Source organism: Siphateles boraxobius, unplaced genomic scaffold (assembly GCF_051911475.1).
Source record: "Siphateles boraxobius isolate OS27281-9 unplaced genomic scaffold, OSU_SipBor_1 41, whole genome shotgun sequence".
Lineage (NCBI taxonomy): Eukaryota > Metazoa > Chordata > Actinopteri > Cypriniformes > Leuciscidae > Siphateles > Siphateles boraxobius.
In genome coordinates, this window is record NW_027509042.1 from 1 (window position 1) to 23,642 (window position 23,642).

The 23,642-nt window shown below is 38.9% G+C and overlaps 1 protein-coding gene across 1 annotated transcript; it reads left to right on the forward strand.

Annotated features, from left to right (window-relative positions):
• Positions 1-959: 959 nt before the first annotated feature.
• Positions 960-22,843, forward strand: gli1 (GLI family zinc finger 1). Its single transcript, XM_077197626.1, has 9 exons — positions 960-1,155; positions 3,048-3,174; positions 5,039-5,146; positions 6,105-6,242; positions 13,139-13,288; positions 13,373-13,537; positions 14,810-15,046; positions 16,259-16,565; positions 17,693-22,843. The coding sequence occupies exons 1-9, from the start codon at positions 983-985 to the stop codon at positions 20,107-20,109; spliced, it is 3,822 nt and encodes a 1,273-aa protein (XP_077053741.1). The 5' UTR covers positions 960-982; the 3' UTR covers positions 20,110-22,843.
• The last annotated feature ends 799 nt before the right edge of the window (positions 22,844-23,642 follow it).

The window sequence follows — 23,642 nt, forward strand, 5'->3', positions numbered from 1 at the left end:
TGTCTCTGTCTCTCTCTCTCTGTCTGTCTCTCTCTCTCTCTCTAAGAGCAGAAATGAAATGTGAGTTTTCTCTCTCTCTCTCTCTCTCTCTCTCTCTCTCTCTCTCTCTTTCTCTCTCTCCCTCTGTCTCTCTCTCTCTCTCTCTAAGAGCAGAAATGAAATGTGAGTTTTCTCTCTCTCTCTCTCCCTCTCTCTCTTTCTCTCTCTCCCTCTGTCTCTCTCTCTCTCTCTCTCTCTCTAAGAGCAGAAATGAAATGTGAGTTTTCTCTCTCTCTCTCTCTCTCTCTCTCTCTTTCTCTCTCTCTCTCTGTCTGTCTCTCTCTCTCTCTCTAAGAGCAGAAATGAAATGTGAGTTTTCTCTCTCTCTCTCTCTCTCTCTCTCTTTCTCTCTCTCTCTAAGAGCAGAAATGAAATGTGAGTTTTCTCTCTCTCTCTCTCTCTCTCTCTGAGAGCAGAAATGAAATGTGAGTTTTCTCTCTCTCTCTCTCTCTCTCTCTCTCTCTCTCTCTCTCTCTCTTTCTCTCTCTCCCTCTGTCTCTCTCTCTCTCTCTCTCTCTCTAAGAGCAGAAATGAAATGTGAGTTTTCTCTCTCTCTCTCTCTCTCTCTCTGAGAGCAGAAATGAAATGTGAGTTTTCTCTCTCTCTCTCTCTCCCTCTCTCTCTCTCTCTCTCTCTCTCTCTCTCTCTCTAAGAGCAGAAATGAAATGTGAGTTTTCTCTCTCTCTCTCTCTCTCTCTCTCTCTCTCTCTCTCTCTCTCTCTCTCTCTCTCTCTCTCTGAGAGCAGAAATGAAATGTGAGTTTTCTCTCTCTCTCTCTCTCTCTCTCTCTCTAAGAGCGGAAATGAAATGTGAGTTTTCTCTCTCTCTCTCTCTCTCTCTCTCTCTCTCTCTCTCTCTCTCTCTCTCTAAGAGCGGAAATGAAATGTGAGTTTTCTCTCTCTCTCTCTGTCTGCCAGCGTCTTGTTTCTCGACGCCTCGCTCGATGCTGAAGTTGAGTAAGAAGCGAGCGCTGTCGATCTCTCCGCTGTCGGACGCGAGCGTGGATCTGCAGACCGTCATACGCACGTCTCCAAACTCTCTGGTGGCCTTCGTGAACTCTCGCTGCGGGCCGAACGCTGCCAGCTCGTACGGGCATCTGTCTGTGGGCACCATGAGGTGAACATGAGTTACATTACAAACTCTAGAACTGACATTACATTACATTACAAAAATGACCCGCTTTTTAAGTCAAGTCATCTTTATTTACAGTCAAACCAAAAATCATTCAGACAAATTTTTTTACTAGTGAGTGCAGGACACTATTGTTCATTTATGTAAATGAGAGCAAAATAAAATAAACCGTGACGTTATTATACATATATTATACATTTTTATATATAAACTCGCTTTTTAAGTCAAGTCATCTTTATTTATATAGCGCTTTTTACAATACAGATTGTTTCAACGCAGCTTTACAGAGATAACAGGAAAATAATGCAACAAAGTTTGTTACCAGAAGAAAATAGCATCATAGTTTGGGCTCAAAAAATTACTTGGTAATATTACAAGAAAACATGGAATTAGTTTCCACTGTTATGCAAATGATACCCATCAGTTGTATATTTAATTTTATCACGACCAGATGAAATCTCTAAATAAATGATCCAAGTTGACAGAGTGTGTTAAAGATATAAAACATTATATAACCTGTTATTTTCTTCTATTAAATTCAGATAACTGAGGTATTACTTACTGGACCAAAAAACAAGCAAACATTTAAAGAATGACATAATTCACAGTCGATGACTTTAATGTCAAAGTCAATAGCATATATAATATACTAGAGGATTCTCTATTCTATTTAGCGTTAATTTATTAGAATTGACCAATAAAAATAGAAACAACTTTTATTTATTAGGAAAAACCCAGATATTAACTCTGTGAGGAAGTGCAACAGATAGTGTTGTAATGTTGTAAAAGTCAATGAAAACGTGATGCTGATTCAAAACTTCTGCAAACTGTGACAGTCAATGTTCAAAACATAAATGTAGACATGTTTCCTGGTTTTCGTTTATCCATGTATGCTTGGAATAATAGTTTGGGAAATAGTTTGTCTGTATAATAAAGTGATATCTAAGCGTTTACTTCCAATTGTTTTTTATTTTTTACTTTAATTTTGTTAAAAGTGTTTATTTGAATGAACTAATTATTATCATGCGGTGTTATCGCCAACAGTCTGTTTTCTTCAAATATCAGTCTTTCTATTTCTTCTTCAAACTGATTCATTGATCAGAGCTGATGCACATCAGTTTTTGAGTGAACATCGAGCTTATTCACCTCCAAAAACACAGAAGTGCAAAAGCTCAGATCCCAAAAACTGCGTATTTAAAAGAAAACAGATTGTGAATCAACATTACACGATAACACGCATAGATCACAAGGTTCGTGGGAGTTGATAACAACAAATAACAACAGTTTTTGGTAACACTCATTGTGACATATGTAGTTACTATAGTAATAACTATAAATTATGCATAATTACATGCAACCCTAAACCAAACCAAACTCTAATGCTAACCTTAAAGTACATGTAGTTACTCAATATTACTCAGTACTTAAATGTATAATTACACTGACTCCTTCAAATAAAGGGTTACACTTTATTTAAAGGTGTCATTGTAACAGTGTAATTATATATTTAAGTACTGAGTAATATTAAGCAACTACTTGTACTTACTATAAGGTTATAGGATTAGGATTTGGTTGAAGGGTTACTTGCATGTAATTATGCATAATTTACTGTTATTACTTTGGTAAGTACATGTAACATTATGTAACAAGGACACTGTAAAATAAAGTGTTTCCAAATAAAGTGTAACCCAGTTTTTTGTGTAACAACGTGGGAGGGAAAAAAACCCACAAGTACAAAAAATATCAAAAATATTTTGGTTAGTTGCTATACCAGTAAGAGCAAAGTCACAAGCAAGTTTATTCCAATGCAAGAACATTTAAATCATGAGTGTTTAACATGCATTAACATCCATTAACATGCGTTCCTTGTGCTTCAGTCCGGCGTTGGGATTCTCCAGCTCCATGAACTACTCGCGCGCGCAGGGGAACATGTACGGTTCTCCGTCATCATGTCACGGCCCGACACACAACCCCAGACTCCACGGCCCGCACAAACACACACACGTGAGTCACTCTCTCTCTCCTGCTGCATGTGTGTGTGTGTGTGTGCATCTGTGTGTCAGCGCTGGTTTACTTTATTTGCGGTAACACTTTACACTAAGGTCTCGTTAGTTAACATTACTTAATGCGTTTTGCTACAGTATTTATTAATCTTTGTTAATGTTAGTTTATAAAAACAGCTCTTCATTGTTAGTTCAGGACCATTACAATAATATTAACAGATGCTTTAAATAATGTATTAGCAAATTAACTAAGATTAATAAATGCTTTAAAAGTATTTTTTACTCTTTTCGTTTTAAATAATGCAGTTAACTAATGTCAACAAATGGAACCTTATTGTAATGTGTACCATTTTTATTAATATTCTAATTAGTTTTTATATTTTAGTTTTTGTTGTTGTAATTTTATGTGCTTTTGTCATTTTTATTACTTTTTTTAAAATATTACTATTTGGGTTTAATTTATTCTTATTTCAGTCATACTGTAGTTTTAGTTTTTATTGATTTGATTTCTGGTTACTAATTTTAGTGTTTCAACTTAACTAAACAAAAATCAGAAATGTTCCCCTGGGCAATGAACTGAAATAAGTTTTATTAGTAACACTTATTAGGTTTCATTTGTTAAAACTAGTTAACTACATTAGTTAACATGAACTAACAATGAAAAATACTTATAAAGTATTTATTAATCTTAGTTAATGTTAATCTCAATATTTCCTAATACATTAAAATCAAAGGTTGCATCTGTTAACATTAATTAAAGCACTGTGAACTAACATGAACATTTTTATTAACTGATATTTATAAATGCTGTCAAAATTATATTGTTCAAGTTAAAGAGACATAATTGTAAAGTGCCAATATTTTGAAGTAGCTTTTATTTTTATACTTTAATTTTGTTTTGTATTGTAATGTTTTTAGTTTTTTTTTAAATTATTCTTATTTGAGTTTTAGTTTTTATTTTATTTCCAGTTACTAATTTTAGTGTTTTTACTTAAACTAAACAAAAAATAGAAATGTTGCTCTGGCAATGAACTGAAATAAGTTTTATTAAATATAAAATTAACATAAATTACTATTAACAAATGGATCCTTATTGTAAAGTGTTACCATTTTTTACATTTCTATTTAGCTTTTTTAGTACTTCAACTTATTTTACTTCAGCATTATTTTAACATTTTTCATTTTCTTTTAAGTTTTTCATCCAAATAGGGATGCTCAATATATCGTCCATATCGGTATCGGCCGATATATGTGTACATGTATTTAATAAAACTAATTCCAGTTCATTGCCAGAGCAACATTTCTATTTTTTGTTTAGTTTAAGTAAAAACACTAAAATTAGTAACTGGAAATAAAATAAAAACTAAAACTCAAATAAGAATAATTTTAAAATAATTTTTGTAATGTTATTGTTATCGGCCTGATAAGAAAATCTCCTCAAAATCACTACATAAAATCATAATGAGAACATTATAATTGTGTGTTTGGGATGTGGATTTTAATGGTGAGACTTTTGTTTTTGTAATCAGGCTCTTAAAAATGATATCAAATTTGGATTTAGATTTATCGGCCAATATATCGGTTATCGGCTTTCAAATATAAAGAATTATCGGTTATCGGTATCGGCCAAAATTTTCATATCGGTGCATCCCCACATTTAATATTTTATTTTATTTCAGCAGCTTTATGTCAGTTGCACATCACCTTTATTTCTATAGCGCTTTATGCAATGCAGATTGTTAAGGTAAATGTTTCAGTAGTTTCAGTGTTAGTTGATGCTAATATTAACCCTGATGTGTGTGTGTGTGTGTGTGTGTGTGTGTGTGTGTGTGTGTGTGTGTGTGTGTGTGTGTGTGTGTGTTCAGATGAAGACCGAACCGATTCTGGGAAGTGTGATGGACAGCATTAACATCAAGAGTCTGGAGGAGCATTCAGAGGGAGACGTGGCGAGTCCTTCATCCACAGGAACACAGGTAATGTCCCATCGGTGTATGTTTACATCATGTTCAAACTGTTCACATCCTCCAGAATCATGGTTGCAATCCACTTTATTCCTGACGATCTTGAATGACGGGCGGCACTTCCGGTTCGGGGAACGTCCATTCAAAAAGACTGAAACGAATAATTTAAAATCATAAATAAAGCTGATCCAATCGGTTTGACTCGATGAGCTATCAGTTTTCTTTCATGTTTTATTTAAGAATAACATTAGAATAATGTTACACGTGGTATTTTAACGTGACATGTTATAACAAGAATATCTATGGCAAGAGGTGTTTTCACTTTTCCTCGTGATTATTTTCTTTTTATCCTTTTGCATTCTGCTGTAATAGTATGAAAAAGGACAACATATACTGCACATTTGTGGTCTGTTCTCACGATTTAATTTACAATATATGCCATTAATATTTCGCTGGAATGCACAAAGAATCTCTCGTTTTTCTCATAAAATCCTCACGTCTCTTTCCAGGTTTGTTTTCACGGGTAAATACAATTTATTATCTGTCAAACTGACGGAAATCACTTTGAAATAGTATCACGCAATGCTGAAGAAACTGAAAAAATGTTATTAAGGCAACGTCTGTTACATAATACAGATATATATTATTACAGTGATATTTAACCCATCCGTTATTGCTGTGGAAAGATTCACTCTTTTGGTTATTTATGGTCTGTTGAAAGTACCTTGTTGATGCTTTTACACTTTTAAATGTCCTTTTAATGTTGGATGGTTGAAGTGCGAGTAGAATAACGTAATGTCATTGTACACAGTTTTTAAAAAAAACATATTATTGCGTTCATAGAGCGAGCCTTTCACTGATTGTTTACAGGTGAAGTTACACCCATAATTCATGCAAATCGTCATAAATAAGTATAAATAGGTGTAGGAATAAGCTTGTTTGTTTATGTTTTTCCGACCCCGTTTTGCAGGATCCTCTTCTGGGTTTATTAGAAGGCAGAGATGATCTGGATAAAGAGGAGAAACCTGAACCCGAGGCCGTTTACGAGACGAACTGCCACTGGGAAAACTGCAGCAAAGAGTTCGACACTCAGGAGCAACTCGTGCATGTGAGGAAGATTTACTCACGACGGACGTCAGTCCAAACCAATATACTGCTATTTTCTTTCACATTTTGCTTCACCTTTTGTCTCCAAAAAGGAAGAAAAGCCATGAAAGCAGCATAACAGCAGTCCATAACAGACTTGTATGCTATATGGCAAGTCAGTATGATAGATTTGTGTGATAAACAGAAAGAAAATCAAACCATAATTCACTGATAATGTTCTGAAATCTGAAATCTCGTTTTTATTGCACCACTCAGTGTTGTTATTGTTAACTAAAACTATTGAAATTTGTGGTTACACTTTATTTTACAGTATAATTGTTACATATGTTACATGCAGTTACCATAGTAATATTAATAATTACCATAAATTATGCATAATTACATGCAACTAACCCTAAAAGAAACCTAATCCTAATCCTATAGTAAGTGCATGTAGTTGCTTAATATTACTCAGTACTTAAATGTATAATTACATTGTAACAAAGACACCTTAAAATAAAGTGTAACCAAAATTGTTTTTGTAATTGAAAAAAGAAGCAATAAATAAAATAAAATAAAAACATTAAAGGAAAAACTTAAAATTCAAGTTCTAAAATTACTAAAACTGAAGAAAATATATTGAAAATACTAACGCTTTACAATAAGGTTTTGTTTGTTGGTTAACAACATTAGTTAACATGAACTAAGAGTGAAAATACTTCTAAAGCATTTATTAATCATAGTCAATGGTATCATCATAATAAATTATTAAATTCAAAAGTTATTCATATTTCATGGTTCATAATCTGTTAATATTGTTTAATGGACCTGGGCTGCGTTTCCAGATAACGATGGTTCTTAGCACTTAAGAGCATTTTCTACGAGCGACTTTACGAACGTTTTTGTTCATTTCATGTGCGTTTCACAAAAAAGCATAAAGTGCTACTTCAGAGTCGCTGTCCGTTTGTCAAGTGCTGAAATGTCACTAGAATGGCTCGTAACTGTAGCACACGCTTGTATTTTTAAATGTTTAGCCTAATTGTTTTCACCCGATGTGCATTTTCTACAAGGCCAATAATCTATAAAAACACAAACCTACGGGTGGAGACACTAGCAAAATGGCTGAACCAATAAAACAAAGAAAAGACATTTTTCAAAAAGAGAAGATTGATGTCATTTTAGAAGAGGTGGAGCTGTACAAACATATTATTTTCAGCAGGTATAAGGCCAGTCATACAAATAAACGCGTTAAGGGTTTTCTGTTGAACGGTGTGTGTTAGCGGCCGCTAATTTAATAATAACTAATGATCTTTACAACGGAAGTAAATCAATCAAAACTAACTTTATCTGGACAATAACTTTATTCTAGATCTGCTGTAAAGCCAAAACAATCTCTGTTACTGTAATCTCCTATTATCACTGTAAAACTGCTTTGAAACATCTATATTGTTAAAGTAAAAATGAAGGAGACTTGACTTGACTTGGTATTGACATCCATGGAAGAATTAGGAGTAACTCAACCTGAGCCTAAACAACTAAACAACGCTCCTCAGCTTCCATCTTCTGTTGTCCAGACTGAACACCTCAGCAGTTTGAGAATGTTTGTAGTTGTAGTCAGGACAAATGAGAGTGTCCTTCCTTAACAGGGAGGAAGATGAAGAGGAGTGTCACGACTAGGCAGTGAAGCAGACCGACGAGCGTTTAATCCAACAGCAGGTGAACAGAATCTAACGGACAATAACCGGCTGAACTGAACGGGGAGAATATATACACAGGGTAAACGAAGGAACTAACTAGACAACAGGTGGATGAAGGTTAACTAATCAGGGACTAACAGGAACAGCTGCAGACAAGACAGAACTTAATTGTGAAGAGGAAGATTAAGAGGAGAAGGAAGAAGATGAAGAGGAGAAGGAGGAAGACAGGGAGGAGGAAGATGAAGAGGAGGATGAGGAAGAAGATGAAGAGCAGGAGGAAGATAATGAAGAGGAGGAGTAAGATGAAGAGGAGGAAGAGTAAGATGAAGAAGAGGAGGAGGAAGATGAAGAGGAGGAAGATGAGGAGGAGGAGGAGGAAGATGAAGAGGAGGAGGAAGATGAAGAAGAGGAGGAGGAAGATGAGGAGGAGGAGGAAGATGAAGAGTAAGAGGAGGAGGAGGAAGATGAAGAGTGAGATGAAGAGGAGGAGGAAGATGAGGAGGAGGAGGAAGATGAGGAGGAGGAGGAGGAGGAAGATGAAGAGGAGGAGGAAGATGAAGAGGAGGAAGAGGAAGATGAAGAAGAGGAGGAAGATGAAGAGGAGGAAGATGAGGAGGAAGATGAATAGGAGGAAGATGAAGATGAGGAGGAGGAAGATGAAGAGGAGGAGGAAGATGAAGAAGAGGAGGAAGATGAGGAGGAGGAGGAAGATAAAGAAGAGGAGGAAGATGAAGAGGAGGAGGAAGATGAAGAGTAAGATGAAGAGGAGGAGGAAGAAGATGAAGAGCAGGAGGAAGAAGATGAAGAGGAGGAGGAGGAAGAAGATGAAGAGGAGGATTAAGATGAAGAGGAGGAAGAGTAAGATGAAGAAGAGGAGGAGGAGGAAGATGAAGAGGAGGAGGAAGATGAAGAGGTGGAAGATGAGGAGGAGGAAGATGAAGAGGAGGAGGAGGAAGATGAGGAGGAGGAAGATGAAGAGTAAGATGAAGAGGAGGAGGAGGAAGATGAAGAAGAGGAGGAGGAAGATGAAGAGGAGGAAGATGATGAAGAGGAGGAGGAAGAAGAAGAGGAGGAGGAGGAAGAAGATGAAGAGGAGGAGGAGGAGGAGGAAGATGATGAAGAGGAGGATGAGGAAGAAGAAGAGGAGGAAGAGAAGGAAGAGGAGGAGGAAGAAGATGAAGAGGATGAGAAGGAAGATGAAGAGGAGGAGGAGGAAGATGAAGAGGAGGAAGATGAAGAGTAAGATAAAGAGGAGGAGGAAGATGAGGAGGAGGAGGAGGAGGAAGATGATGAAGAGGAGGATGAGGAAGAAGATGAAGAGGAGAAGGAGGAGTAAGATGAAGAGGATGAGGAAGATGAAGAGGAGGAGGAGGAAGATGAAGAGGAGGAGGAAGATGAAGAGGAGGAGGAGGAAGATGAAGAGGATGAGGAGGAAGATGAAGAGAAGGAGGAAGAGGAAGATGAAGAGGAGGAGGAGGAAGATGAAGAGAAGGAGGAGGAAGATGAAGAGGAGGAAGATGAAGAGGAAGATGAAGAGGAGGAAGATGAAGAGGAGGAATATGAAGAAGAGGAGGAAGAAGAGGAGGAGGAGTAATATGAAGAGGAGGAGGAAGAAGATGAAGAGGAGGAGGAGGAAGATAAAGAGGAGGAGTAAGAAGAGAAAGAAGATGAAGAGGAGGAGGAAGAAGATGAAGAGGAGGAAGATGAAGAGGAGGAATATGAAGAAGAGGAGGAAGAAGAGGAGGAGGAGTAATATGAAGAGGAGGAGGAAGAAGATGAAGAGGAGGAGGAGGAAGATAAAGAGGAGGAGTAAGAAGAGAAAGAAGATGAAGAGGAGGAGTAAGATGAAGAGGATGAGGAGGAGGAAGATGAAGAGGAGGAGGAAGATGATGAAGAGGAGGAGGAAGATGAAGAGGATGAGGAGGAGGAAGATGATGAAGAGGAGGAGGAAGATGAAGAGGAGGAGGAGGAGGAAGATGAAGATGATGAGGACCAGGAAGATGATGATGGCATGGGATCACATCACATGATGGCCAACCGGGAAATGTCCGACTCATGGCTGGTTTTTCTGCACGTCAGATTGACTGATATTTTTTTAGTTCATCACTATTTTTCCCAGTCTTTGAAGCATATTACATCTTTTATAAATTTTTGTTCATTCATTTAATTTAGATCAAAATTATTAGATTCAATTATTTCTATTTTTTTCTGCCCTTTTTAATAATTTAATAAATTGTACAATAAAGTACAATCAAACCTTATAATCACATTGCAGTTGAATAAAGTTACAGTTACAGGTGTAATGTGCCGGTTGTCCAGCAGGGTGACCTCATCATAACTCACCCAGGAATGTAGGATTACTCCAGAGCACTCGCAGATCTAGATGATTTTCAAGTGCTATTTAAGTTATGATGCTTTTGAGAAACAGACCGTAATATTAAGATCAGTCGTACGATCGTTTTTACGAACTTCTTAGGCTTACGATGCTTTTGAGAAACAGACCGTAATATATAAAATCAGTCGTACGATAGTTTTTCCGAACTTCTTAGGCTTACGATGCTTTTGAGAAACAGACCGTAATATTAAAATCAGTCGTACGATCGTTTTTACGAACTTCTTAGGCTTACGATGCTTTTGAGAAACCCACTATAATATTAAGATTAATCGTACGATAGTTTTTACGAACTTCTTACTGTGCGTTCACACCGGACGCGAATAGCGCGTCAAATTCGCGTCTACCGCGTCTAGTTTGACGCTTGACCACTTTGTGTTAATTCGCGCGACAAGAGTGAAACTGACGCGCGTAAAAACAAAAGTTTGAAGCGAAATTTACGCGCGTCACGCGCGTCAGAGGCGAAAGTTTCAAAAGTTTCGGACCCCGTTGGCGGCCATCTTTTTACAAGATGTATGTTGTTGATGGGTCATTTATCGAGAGAGTCACCGCTCTGTATTTGCTCTGGAGAGCAGAACAGCGGCGTAAGGATCATCATCGCCGTATTTGGGTCCACCAGACCCTTCGGAGGCGAACCCTGTTCGGCGAGTTTCACCATTTGCTCCAGGAGCTGCGCCTGGATGACGGCCACTTTCAGCGGTACTTCCGCCTGTCCCGCGCCCAGTTCAATGACCTGCTGTCCCGCATCGGAGCGAGGATCATCCTTGCCCTCACCCACCTAATCTGTAATTTATTTTTGTTTTGATGATAAATGGAGCCAGCCTAGGCTACTACAAAAGTGATTAAATTGTCCTGTGTTTTTTTCCCTCACACAACACAGACACGATGTTCTTGCACTAAAGTATGTTGGTTCTCTTTACATTAGAATAATAATAATGTTTCATATAATCTAGATTAGATATGGAATAAATAGCATACAAAATGAATGTCTCATATATTAAAATCAAGTTTTTATGTGGTAAAATATTTACTTCACCACGTGACAGCAGCAAGCTGGCTCCTGATTGGTTAACGCGGCGCGAATTTGACGCAGAAGTTCAGATTTTTCAACTCAGACTCGAATTCGCGTCAAACGCATGAATGCACAAAAAGCACTAAATAAATCATTCGCGCAGAACGCGCCAGGCGCTCAATTCGCGCTATTCGCGGCATTCGCGTGAACTTAACGTGAAACACACTAGTCATACGATCGTTTTTACGAACTTCTTAGGCTTTCAATGCTTTTGAGAAACACACTGTAATATTAAGATCAGTCATACGATCGTTTTTACGAACTTCTTAGGCTTTCAATGCTTTTGAGAAACACACTGTAATATTAAGATCAGTCATACGATCGTTTTTACGAACTTCTTAGGCTTTCAATGCTTTTGAGAAACACACTGTAATATTAAGATCAGTCATACGATCGTTTTTACGAACTTCTTAGGCTTTCAATGCTTTTGAGAAACACACTGTAATATTAAGATCAGTCATACGATCGTTTTTACGAACTTCTTAGGCTTTCAATGCTTTTGAGAAACACACTGTAATATTAAGATCAGTCATACGATCGTTTTTACGAACTTCTTAGGCTTACGATGCTTTTGGGAAACGCAGTCCTTAACTAACAATGAACAGTTGTGTTTAATAAACTAATGCTAAAAAAAATATTAAATACTGTAACAAATGAATTTCTCATTTCAATCCATTAACTAATGGGATTTTATTGTAAAGAATAAAAACTAAAATTAAAAATATAACTGAGAACTGCAAATAAATGCTAACTGAAAATATGCATGATAGTGCAGCAGATTAGAAAAAAATCGTTCACTTTGGTATAAAAGCATGAAATTGGGCACAGATACTCTCTAAGGGCCACTATTTTGGAAAAAGGCGTTGGCCACTCAAAAATTCAATATAGCGGCCATTTTTCAAGATGGCCGCCATTGCTATTCAATGCTTATTATATCAATTATTCAAACAGTAATCCAAGCAGAAAATGTGATACAAATACTCTCTAAAGGTCATGTTAATGGAAAAAGATGCTTGTCCCTCAAAAATTCAAGATGGCTGCCATTTTTAAAGATGGCCACCGTTCCTGTCAAATATTAATTATTTCAATTGTTCAAATGGTGATGCAAGCATAAAATTAGGCAGAAATACTCTTCAAGGAACACTCTTTTGGAAAAGGTATGTTCATCTCAAAAATTCCGGATGGCGACCATTTTCAAGATGGCCACCATTTCTGTCAAATAGTCAATATGTCTGCTTTGTCTGCCTCCTCTCTTTTGACCTGTCCGGCTTAGTTAAACTTTCCAGGGATATAAATTCCCCGCCGGCATAGCACTCAGGTTCATTGGAGTACACAAGCCTCTCCACCACGGCACGGTGCAGTCCACAGAGAGGAAAGGCCACTGTTAGAAAAAGAAAGTGGCCAGTTAAAATTCAGGAAGGAAAACAATTTTGAAGATGTCTCCCCTTCTTTCCTATGTTCATTGCCACTGTTTCCAAAAATTGATGTAAGGATTCAAGAGAAATGGCGGCCATCTTGAAAAAATGGCCACGATGTTGAATTTTTGGGTGGCCAAAGCCTTTTTTCCAAATAGTGACCCTTAGAAAGTATCTGTGCCAAATTTCATGCTTCTATACCAATTTGATCGATTCTCTTGAAATATATCATTAATCTGCTGCACTAGAATACTATAATAGTGTATAAATCAGTGGCAGCAGGTGCTTTTCCCACATCAAGCATCCGATTCTTTTGTCCTGATTTTCCCATCTCTTGCGCAGCACATCAACAACGAGCACATCCACGGGGAGAAGAAGGAGTTCGTGTGTCACTGGAACGATTGTTCTCGAGAGCAAAGACCCTTTAAAGCCCAGTACATGCTGGTGGTCCACATGCGCAGACACACCGGCGAGAAACCACACAAGTGCACTGTGAGTTACAGCTGTGTCACATGACTTCTGTTTCAGCTCTCTCTCTGCAAACTCAGTGTAAATGTTTATGTTGGTGTGCATCAGTTTGAAGGCTGTAATAAAGCGTACTCGCGTCTGGAGAACCTGAAGACTCATCTGCGCTCACACACCGGAGAGAAACCGTATGTGTGTGAGCACGAGGGCTGCAACAAGGCTTTCTCCAATGCGTCAGACCGAGCCAAGCACCAGAACAGAACACACTCCAACGAGGTACGATTAATAAAACACGCAGATATATAAACACGTCATGGTTAACTGTTGCAATTTGATTTTTTGTGTTTTATAATTTACTTGCTGTTCAAAACAACGTTATGACATGACAATATTCGCAAAAGGCTATGACTAAAACAAAAAAACTGATCGCAATTTGTTACTGCAATTAATTTATATTAAAAAACTTTATTGTTTAATTAATTATTGCAATTAATTTGTTGTAAGACATAAATTGATTAAACAAAAAACGTTATTGCAGTTAATTAAATGATATTGTAATTATTTAGTTGTAAGACAAAAATGTAGTAAAAACTGTACGAATATTTATTATTGCATTTAATGTATTTTTAAAACTTTATTGAAATTAATTAAATGACTGAAACAAAAAACTGTAGAATTATTTCTGCAATTAATTTATATAAAAACTTTTGTAATTAATTATTGCAAATTAATTTGATCACTGATCACAATTAATTATTACATACATTTTTAAACAAAAAAAAATTAGGTTATTTTTTTATCAAAGGACAAAAACAATGACTAAAGCACTACACATGGTAAGAAAGGACTTAAATGTCATGTTTATCTGCTGTTTTTTTTGCTTTTATAATGTACTTCCAGATCTATGAATCTTTTATTGGTTGCATCAGTTTAAACAAACTTTAAAAAAAAATGTCAAAGTATCTGTATTACACTTTTCAGGCAAAAAAAAATCACAGCAGCAGAAAAATGCTTCACTTCATTTAATACAGTCTTTCTGAAGTTTTTATTTTAGGTTTTCTTGGCCTTAAGAATATATATTTGCGGTATAAGTACCAAAAACCATGTCAATAATATATGTTTACAGCTCCTTTCTCAGGAGCTCTGCCAAGAACAGGTCGATTTTGGCCTGACTACTTAATATTCAAGAGCCTCTCTTCTGATTGGCCTGTTGTTTTCTGAGTGACCCACCATTGGTGACTGCGTAGTTCTGACATCACAAATATACGGAAGTCACAACGGCTCGTGAAAAGGCACAGCTACTTTATGCAGGCTGTGTGCATTTGTCTGTGGATCGACTGTTTTGAAACTTATATGGTAGTTTCATAACCCTTGACCTCTGTTATCATGATAAAAGCCAGGAAATTTCAGTTTTGACAATATGGGACCTTTAAATGATGCCAAACAGGAGGAGAAATACTAAAAGCATTAAACTAGAAGTGTAAATGTGTTGTTTCTAAAGGTTTGTAGATCACATGTGAACCGTGTTCTCCTGTCTCTGGCATTCAGAAACCGTACGTCTGCAAGATCCCCGGCTGTACGAAGCGCTACACGGACCCCAGCTCTCTGAGGAAGCATGTGAAGACGGTTCACGGGCCTGAGGCTCACATCACTAAAAAGCACCGTGGAGACACGGGTCCTCGAGCTCCCGGTCTGACCCCCGCAGGGCAAAACTCAGAGCTTCTGATAGAGAAGGAGGAGAGAAGCCGAGAGGACTGCAAATTACTCGCTCCAGAAACCACACTGGTAAGGCTTTATCTGCGTTATCAGCGTGTTAGCGGCCCCTAAGTTAATAACTAATGATCTTTACAACGGAATTGAATCAATCAAATTAACTTTATCTGGACAATAACTGTATTCTGGATCTGCTGTAAAGCCTAAACAATCTCTGTTACTGTAATCTCCTATTATCACTGTAAAGCTGCTTTGAAACATCTATATTGTTAAAGCGCTGTATAAATGAAGGAGACTTGACTTGACTCTAATGGATAGCAGGGTTGCACGATATATCATTTTAGCACCAGTTCGGAATGCATGTGATTAATTGCTAAGTTTAACCATCATAGACTGAAAGTTTATCATTTGCATGTGTTTTTAAAGGGTTAGTTCACCCAAAAATGTAAATTCTGACAGTATTTACTCTCCCTCATGTTGTTCAACCCCGTAAGACCTTCGTTCATCTTCGCAACACGAATTAAGATATTTGTGATGAAATCTGAGAGCTGGATCACTCCTCCATAGGCTTTTGAGGGATTGAAACTTGTTCCCCGAAAAGTTATTAAAGACATCGTTAAAATAGTCCAAGTGACTACAGTGGCTCAATCTTAAGTTTATCAAGCGGCGAGAATACTTTTTGTGCGCATAAAAAAACAAAAATAACGACTTTATTTCAACTTCAATTAATTTCCTTCTCTGTGGGCCTCGAGTGAGTTTACTAGTGTGATAGCGTAGTGCTACAGTACGTCACACGTAGGCTCACTATTGGCCGACGCTGGTCATGTGTGTGATGCGTGTAGGGTGGCCATACCTCCGGATTTTAAGCCCCCTGTCCGGCGTACGGCGTAGCCTCAAGCCGGACACTCATTTGTCCTCCTTTTTGGAGTTGCTTTGAATTGTTTAAAAAAAATTAACCTATAAAAATCCTGCATATTGATAGCGGCTTCCTGATGCCCGTAAATTAGTTCAAATCTCCTGGAATCTAGAGCCGTGCATGCGAGACAGAACATACTGTATGTGCTCCAAACCGTGCAGCGCGCGGCAGAGAGCGAGAGACCTTGCGTGCCCTCAGCACATTCTTTTCAAATAGAGCTATTCAAATCATCTGGTTGTTCAAATTCTTTTTATATCGCAATATATATTGAAGAAAAAACAAATATTGTGCAAAAATCGTGCAGCCCTAATGCATAGTCACGTGCATAATAACTAGTTAAATCTTGAATAATTTCTCTCGTCCTCCAGAAATCTCAGCCGAGCCCCGGTGGCCAGTCGTCCTGTAGTAGCGAACGTTCTCCACTAGGGAGCGCCAACAACAACGACAGCGGTGTGGAGATGAACCTGAACGCAGCGGGCAGTCTCGAGGACCTGACCACACAAGAGGAGAACGGGAACACCGGTGTGTCCGAGTCCAGCGCTGGCGTGGGGTCGATGTGCATGTCCGTTCAGGCCTTGAAGAGGTTGGAGAATCTGAAGATTGACAAACTGAAGCAAATCCGCCGGCCGACCCCACCTGGGCGGAGCGGAGGAAACAAACTACCGGCTCTCTCAGGTAAAACACACAGCAAATCAAGCACATTCGTTTTTTAATCGCAGGTTATTTAACTCACATACAAAGCAAACATTATTCAGACAACAGATATAATTTTTGATATTTTTCTTTTACTAGTGTGTGCAGGACACAATAGTTTATATAATTTATGTAAGTGAGAATAGCAAAATAAATTAAACTGTGGGATATTATACCACAGAAATTCTTCATACAGTGGACTACCCAAAAATTCTTCAGACACTTTGAGCTGATCATGTTTTTCTGAAGTGTTTTTTCTGTAATTGCTATACCTTTTAATTGAATACCTTTTTACACCACAGACTGAACAACATGAAGCATTGCTTGGTAATTGGTTGAGCTAACCTGGAATTATCTAATTGTGTAGTTAAATTTAACAGTTGACAGATATTCAAAATAATTCATAATTTGTGAGACAGTCTAACAGAAGGACGGACAAAACCAGTGAAGATTTACTAACAGCTTGCACCAGCACAAACCCTCTTTTGGCGATAAGAAACTACTGTCAGGATATACTAAACACATGCAGTGAATGATTAGTGCTGAAAAGCTGTGGACAAGGTTATTATTTGCAGCTGACCTTATTAAATATGCATTTGTAGGAGTTTCCCATTAAGGCGCAAAATTTATGGGACGAGAATTTAAATCTATCATGTAAGGTTATTTCCTAAGGTTTACGCTCGTCAATTTACTGGTATTTGCGGCATTAAAAAAAAGTCTTAAACCAGACAGTAATTTGCTCTGCTTTTGGTAGATTGCGTTGGTCATTATGGAAATGATCCGGCAGAGCCTGTGTTCTTTAATTTGCGTGTCGTCAGTAGATTGCGCGTAAAACTTTCCACTCCCATCTGAGCTTTTTTGGGATTGCACCGCGTATACTAAATGAGGAAAGGGTGTCAAATTACATTCAAGCTATTTTAAAGCACTAATCTTTAAAAAAAAAAAAAAAAATTTAAATATGTAATTTTGGAGATCAAAGATGAGTTTTAAGGGATACAATTATTGAGTACAGTGGGACTTTAAGGTTTACATGTTATAGTAATACATTGCTAGCCTCATGGTTTTCTCAGTAATTCTCATGCTAACTCTGCTTTCTTCTCTGCTTTCAGCAACAGGAGAGATGATGGGCATGTGTACGCCCTCGCCCTTACTTTCCAACCGGCGTGTAATGGAGCTTTCTGCTCCTGATCTGGGTGGAGTAACCGGAATGGGAATGTCTTGCCAACCGAATGATCGGCGCGGCAGCGGCACAAGCAGTCTCAGCTCTGCGTACACAGTTAGCCGTCGTTCGTCAATGGTCTCGCCCTACCTGTCAAGCCGACGCTCCAGTGAGGTGTCCCAAGTGGGTCACTGCCAATCCGTGATGGGAACCGATGTGCCCGGTGACCCACTGTCTCCTCAGAGCAGCCAAAGAAACGGATCATGCCAGAACGCTGGAGGATTGCCAGGTCTACCGAGTCTTACACCGGCACAACAATATAGTCTGAAGGCTAAATACGCGGCAGCAACAGGCGGTCCACCGCCAACCCCGCTACCCAACATGGACCAACCCAGTAGATTCTTGAGGGAATGCCACGGCCAGCCTCTTCCTCCATTTATGCAGCAAGGAGGCATGAGAAGGCACAGTGCTAATGCCGAATACGGCACAGGAGTGATCTATCCACATCAGGCACCCGGAAACAACACGAGACGTGCTAGCGATCCAGTGCGCTCAGGGGCCGATCCGCAGGGTTTACCCAAAGTGCAACGCTTCAATAGCCTGAGCAACGTGTCCCTAATGAGTCGTCGCAACGCGTTGCATCAGTGCGGATCTGACGCGGCTCTTAGCCGGCACATGTACTCGCCTCGTCCACCGAGCATCACTGAAAATGTCATGATGGAGGCCATGGCCATGGAACCTCACGGGAAAACCGAAGGCAACATGATCCCAGGTGGAGACAGAGCTTACATGGGCTACCAGCAAACTCAGCTACACCCTCACAATGCAAGTCAACTGTCTCCTGGACAAGAAGGCTTGGGTTGCATGGATCAAGTCTTCCAATCTCAAATGCAAGGTCCATACCAGGGTCAGCGCGAGGAGATCCGCGCAACTGGAGTGATTGGTCAAACTGACATTGCGAACAATCTTCTACAGCAAGCTGAGTACGGTATGAGTACCTGTCAGCTTAGCCCATCCGGTCCACACTTTCCTAGTCAGGGTGATGGGTCAGGGCCATGGGGACCAACTAACCAACTCCACAGTCCTCAAACCGGCATGCAGTTCCAGGGTGTAGGCATACAAGGACAGCACTACCTTCAACAGGGCGTATATGACCCTACATCTGACCCCGGCCATCAAAGAGTTACTGTAAAACCTGAACAGTTCCATCCTTCAATGGGAGGATCCAGTTCTTGCCAGAACACCAAACCATTACACCAGCATCGGCATAATGCAAACATGCAGGGATATCCACCACAAGGCCAAGGCCTCATGGGCAGATCCTCTAATGCAAGCTGTGACTTTCTTCATGGCCAGATGGGAACACAAGCCAGTCTTCCGCAGCAAAGCCAAGCGGGATCATTCCCGAGTGGAGGAGGTATAAATCTTGCACTTGCGGAAAGCCGCAGGTCGCAGACACCAATGCATCAAATGAAAGAGATGATGGTGAGGAACTACGTGCAATCCCAGCAAGCTCTCCTATGGGAACAGCAGCAGGAGCAAAGGGTAGTCGATGGTCTCTCTGGGAAGCCTGATGGGATAGACATGGGAGGACAAACGGCGTTAATTCAGCACAGTCCACAGCATCAACAACCTAACCAGAACCTTTATCCCGGTAATGCCTATCAAGGCTATCTGAATCAGAACTTAATGAGCCCACCGCAAAATCGAGTTCCCGGTTCTGTTAAGGAGCATACAACTGGGATGCAGGGATCGTGTTACGGGCCGGATATAGTGCCAAGACCACCTCAGGGACGAAAGCCTTTGAGTCGCCAGAACAGTCTTTCCCAGTCCCAACAAGCAGGTGGAGCTTACCTGGGAAGCCCACCTCACCTCAGCCCGGTCCACTCCACCGCCAGTCCCAGAAGAGGAGTGCGACTCCCACCGGTCCAACAACAGCATTCGGAAAACTTCACAAATAACAACAACCCCATGTTCTACACAGGCCAGATACACATGCACCATGACATTGAGAAGACTCAAGATGGGCCATGCCTGGCCCAGCAACACCTGACTGGGATAGACCCTAGTATCAAACCCACATCGATGGCCTACTCAGAACCAGCGCCCATGTCCAACGCCTTAGAAAACCTGGACTTGGAGAACGCCCAGATTGACTTTACCTCCATTATCGATGACCCAGAGCCTTCATCTTACAGTCCAATAAACCCACACCATCATTGCTCCTCTCAGACCTCCTCCCGTCTCACCACACCGCAAACCTCCATCACCCTTCCAAGTGGCCTGTCTAATATGGCAATCGGGGACATGACCTCAATGTTGACGTCCCTAGCTGGGGAGAACAAGTACTTGAACACGTTGTCTTAAAGTGTTTCTAGAAATAACAGGGCCAAAGTGAGCATGTTGACTCAGAAACTATTGCCCTCATGACACTAAAGGTTCCTCTGAATGTCCCTTTTCTTGCTCGTATGCCACGTACTAATTAGGGATGCACAATGTGAAATTTTTGGCCGATATCGATAACCGATAATTCTTTATATTTGAAAGCCAATAACCGATATATTGGCTGATAAATCTAAATCCAAATTTTTTATCATTTTTGAGAGCCTGATAACAAAATACTAAAGTCTCACCATTAAAAGCCATGTCTCAAACACACAATTATAATGTTCTCATTATGATTTTATGTAGCCCATATGACGTACTTGTGCTGCACATGTTGCACTTTCCTGTATTTTCCTTCTTTGAAGTGATTCTAATCATATTTCAAGCAATTGAAAACCATCATGATGAACAGTGCACATCTGAAGTGTCTCAGCTGATGGAAATAATCCATTATTTATCGGATTTAATATATAAGTCAAATTTTCTTATCGGGCCAATAACGATAACTTTAAAAATATACATATATCAGCCGATATCGATATGGTGGCCGATATATCGTGCATCCCTAATACTGATGGTTCTGCTGGTGTCCTATATGGGATCACACAGATTTTGCGTAATGGTGTTTTAATGTGTAAAATATGTTGCTTAACATTACCGCCTAATGACTATTACTCAAGGGGCATTCCAGTCACTACTGTGAGACTGTAAAGATGGACGTCTTTGTTTAAAATGTAAATATGAGCATTGGACTGTAAATGGTGGCAAGATAGAAACAAAGAAAATTTACTTTTAGATATATATCTGGACTTGGACTGCCACATGAACACCACATAAGAAGACTGAAATATTGAGTGGATGTGTCGAGGAAGAAGCTGGTAGGCACATTCTCTAAAAGTATTGGTGAAGACAGGACTCAAGTGCCTTTGACCATTGTGGCCTCTTATCTTTGATTTCTCACAGGTACGACATGTTGGAGAAAACAAAACATGGATGGATGGATAAACAGTATGAAGCACAAAGTATACATCAGCTTAACACCTTGCGTATGAGTACAGCACAATGCATAGCCTTTCAAAGTATATCCATTTGATAGTGTGCATGAACACAGGCGGTCGACAGCAGCGCACAAGAAAGTTTCATCTTGTCTGCGCTTTTTCTTTCCAGAAGTTTTGAGCAATAAAAAACGTCTTCGTACTCTTTTAAATTAGAGTTCCGTTTATCTATAAACCATGGAAGCTTGTTTCCGCCACAGAATAAACAATAAAAAAGGTAATTGCGACTTTTTAATCTCACAATTCTGACTTTTTTTCTCACAATTGCGAGTTTACATTTTCTCAGAATTGCGAGATACAAAGTCGCAATTGCGAGTTATAAAGTCAGAATTGCGTGATATTAAGTCGCAATTGTGTGTTATAAAGTCAGAATTGTGAGATATAAACTTGCAATACTGAGGAATTCTTTTTTTCCTTAAAAGAGTTTATATCTTGCAATTCTGACTTTATATCTCGCAACTCTGACTTTATATCTTGCAACTCTGAAAAATAAATTCAGAATTGCGAGATGTAAACTCGCAATTGTGAGATAAAAAAGGTTCAATCTTTCAAAATGTTTTATTCTGTGGCGGAAACAACCTTCAATTCTGCACTCCCTCATACAAGCAAGCGTTTATTGTTTTGGGTCTTCTGGAGTTTGTTGTTCCGTCCATTTATTTTTCGACCATGAAAAGGCCAGACCAGTGTCGCCTTGTGGACCAACTAATTAGTGCAACAAAAAAAAATTCAAGGCACAAGCATACGATAGTAAAAACAGGCTATGATGTTGACAAAATGTACGTGCAAATAGTGTAGCATACGCAAAAAAAGTGTACTTTGGGCTTAAGAGAAAGTGTTTCTTTTTAAAACTCATTGTTTACTGTCATAATGGCAGATTACAGAACAGTATTTTAAAGACTTGTCAGTTATCTCTCTAGGTCTAGACAAGTGCCTCTGAATCATAATATTCATTCAAAGTTGTAGTGTTTGTTTTCTGATTGTTTGACTAGTCTGCTTTCAGACAGATACGTTAAAGGGTAACGGCACTGAGATGTGTTTTTGTAATGTTTCTCTTTAGTCTGCGCTGCGCTACATAACCCAAGCTAGCATGCATATGCATTGCACTGACAACAGCACTGAGCTGAGGAGAAGTGATGAATTTGTATTATAAAGTTTCCATATGGTATGAATAAGTTACATACAGTGCAGGTACTTGATGTTTGTCAAGCTTTTGGTTTTCAACACTTGTGTATATGGTTTTTTTATCATTTAAGTGTTATCGAGGGGTGCGGTACGGACTCAACCCTTTAAAAAATCCCAGTGTTTCCACTTTCCGTGGCATACCAAAGACGACTGGCACTGAGACGAGGCCACACTTGATATTTGCGAGAAACACCGTCATGTGCTTCCATATTGCTGTGATAAAGAATGTTTCCTCTTTTTTTTTAAAGAAAAAAAACATTTTGTGGTTTTTGCATTTCTGTGTGTTTTTATATCTGTCACAGTTCACTCAAACGTTTTTTTGCTGGCAAAAGTTCTTCAAGTAGTAACAGATTTATGATATTTGCATTTATCCCATCTATTTACAAGTGATATTTTTGCGTACCATTTTCTACATTTTTGTACAAAGGTACTATATTATACCAGTTTATAAATAAACAGAGCCTGTGATGGAAGACGATGATGTGTTGTACTATAATGTTTCTTTTGTGCCACTCTGAAAAACAGAAAATATTGGACAACAAGATCATTTTACAGTTTTTTCCAACTGCTTACACACAAAATTCTTACTTGTTACACAATTTCTGAAACCTGACACAAAACTACAAAACCAAACACTAATTATCGGCCCTTCGACTCAGTTTTCAATTTCATAAAACACTTCTTGCAAACCAGAACACAATTCTCTATGATTTCCTTTTTCAAACACAGCCTATCAAAATGCCACAGTAAGTCATCAGAGCCTCACACACACACTCTTCACACACTCACACACACTCCTCACATGTGCAAACACTCATTGAATTACTCAACACCAGCCAATCATGGCTTTAGAATAGGACTATAAACAGGTCAAAGGTCGAGTTATATGTTTTTCGTTCTGTGTAATACTGTATTCACAACCACAAATGCTTACAGTAAAAAATGAAGTTTGGTTTCAATCTTGCTTTCGTATTTACCAGGAATTTTTGCAACATCTCTCAGCCAATTACTTTCAGTCTTGTACAGAAATGCACAGAGGAGTTTGTGAAAGAAGAGCTTCAGGTTTTGAATAACTGTGTGTATATGATATATCCAAAAACATAATATTATGGCAAAGGTGTTTGCAACTTTTGAGATGTTTGTGATATTTTGAATGCAGTGCCTCATTTTGCCAACATGTGAGGCATTTTGAATTTTGTTTGTGCAATTCATGGATTTGTGTGTAAAGTTTTGGGAAAAAGAGGCAAATATTTGAAAGTGTGTGTAAGCAGTTGAAAA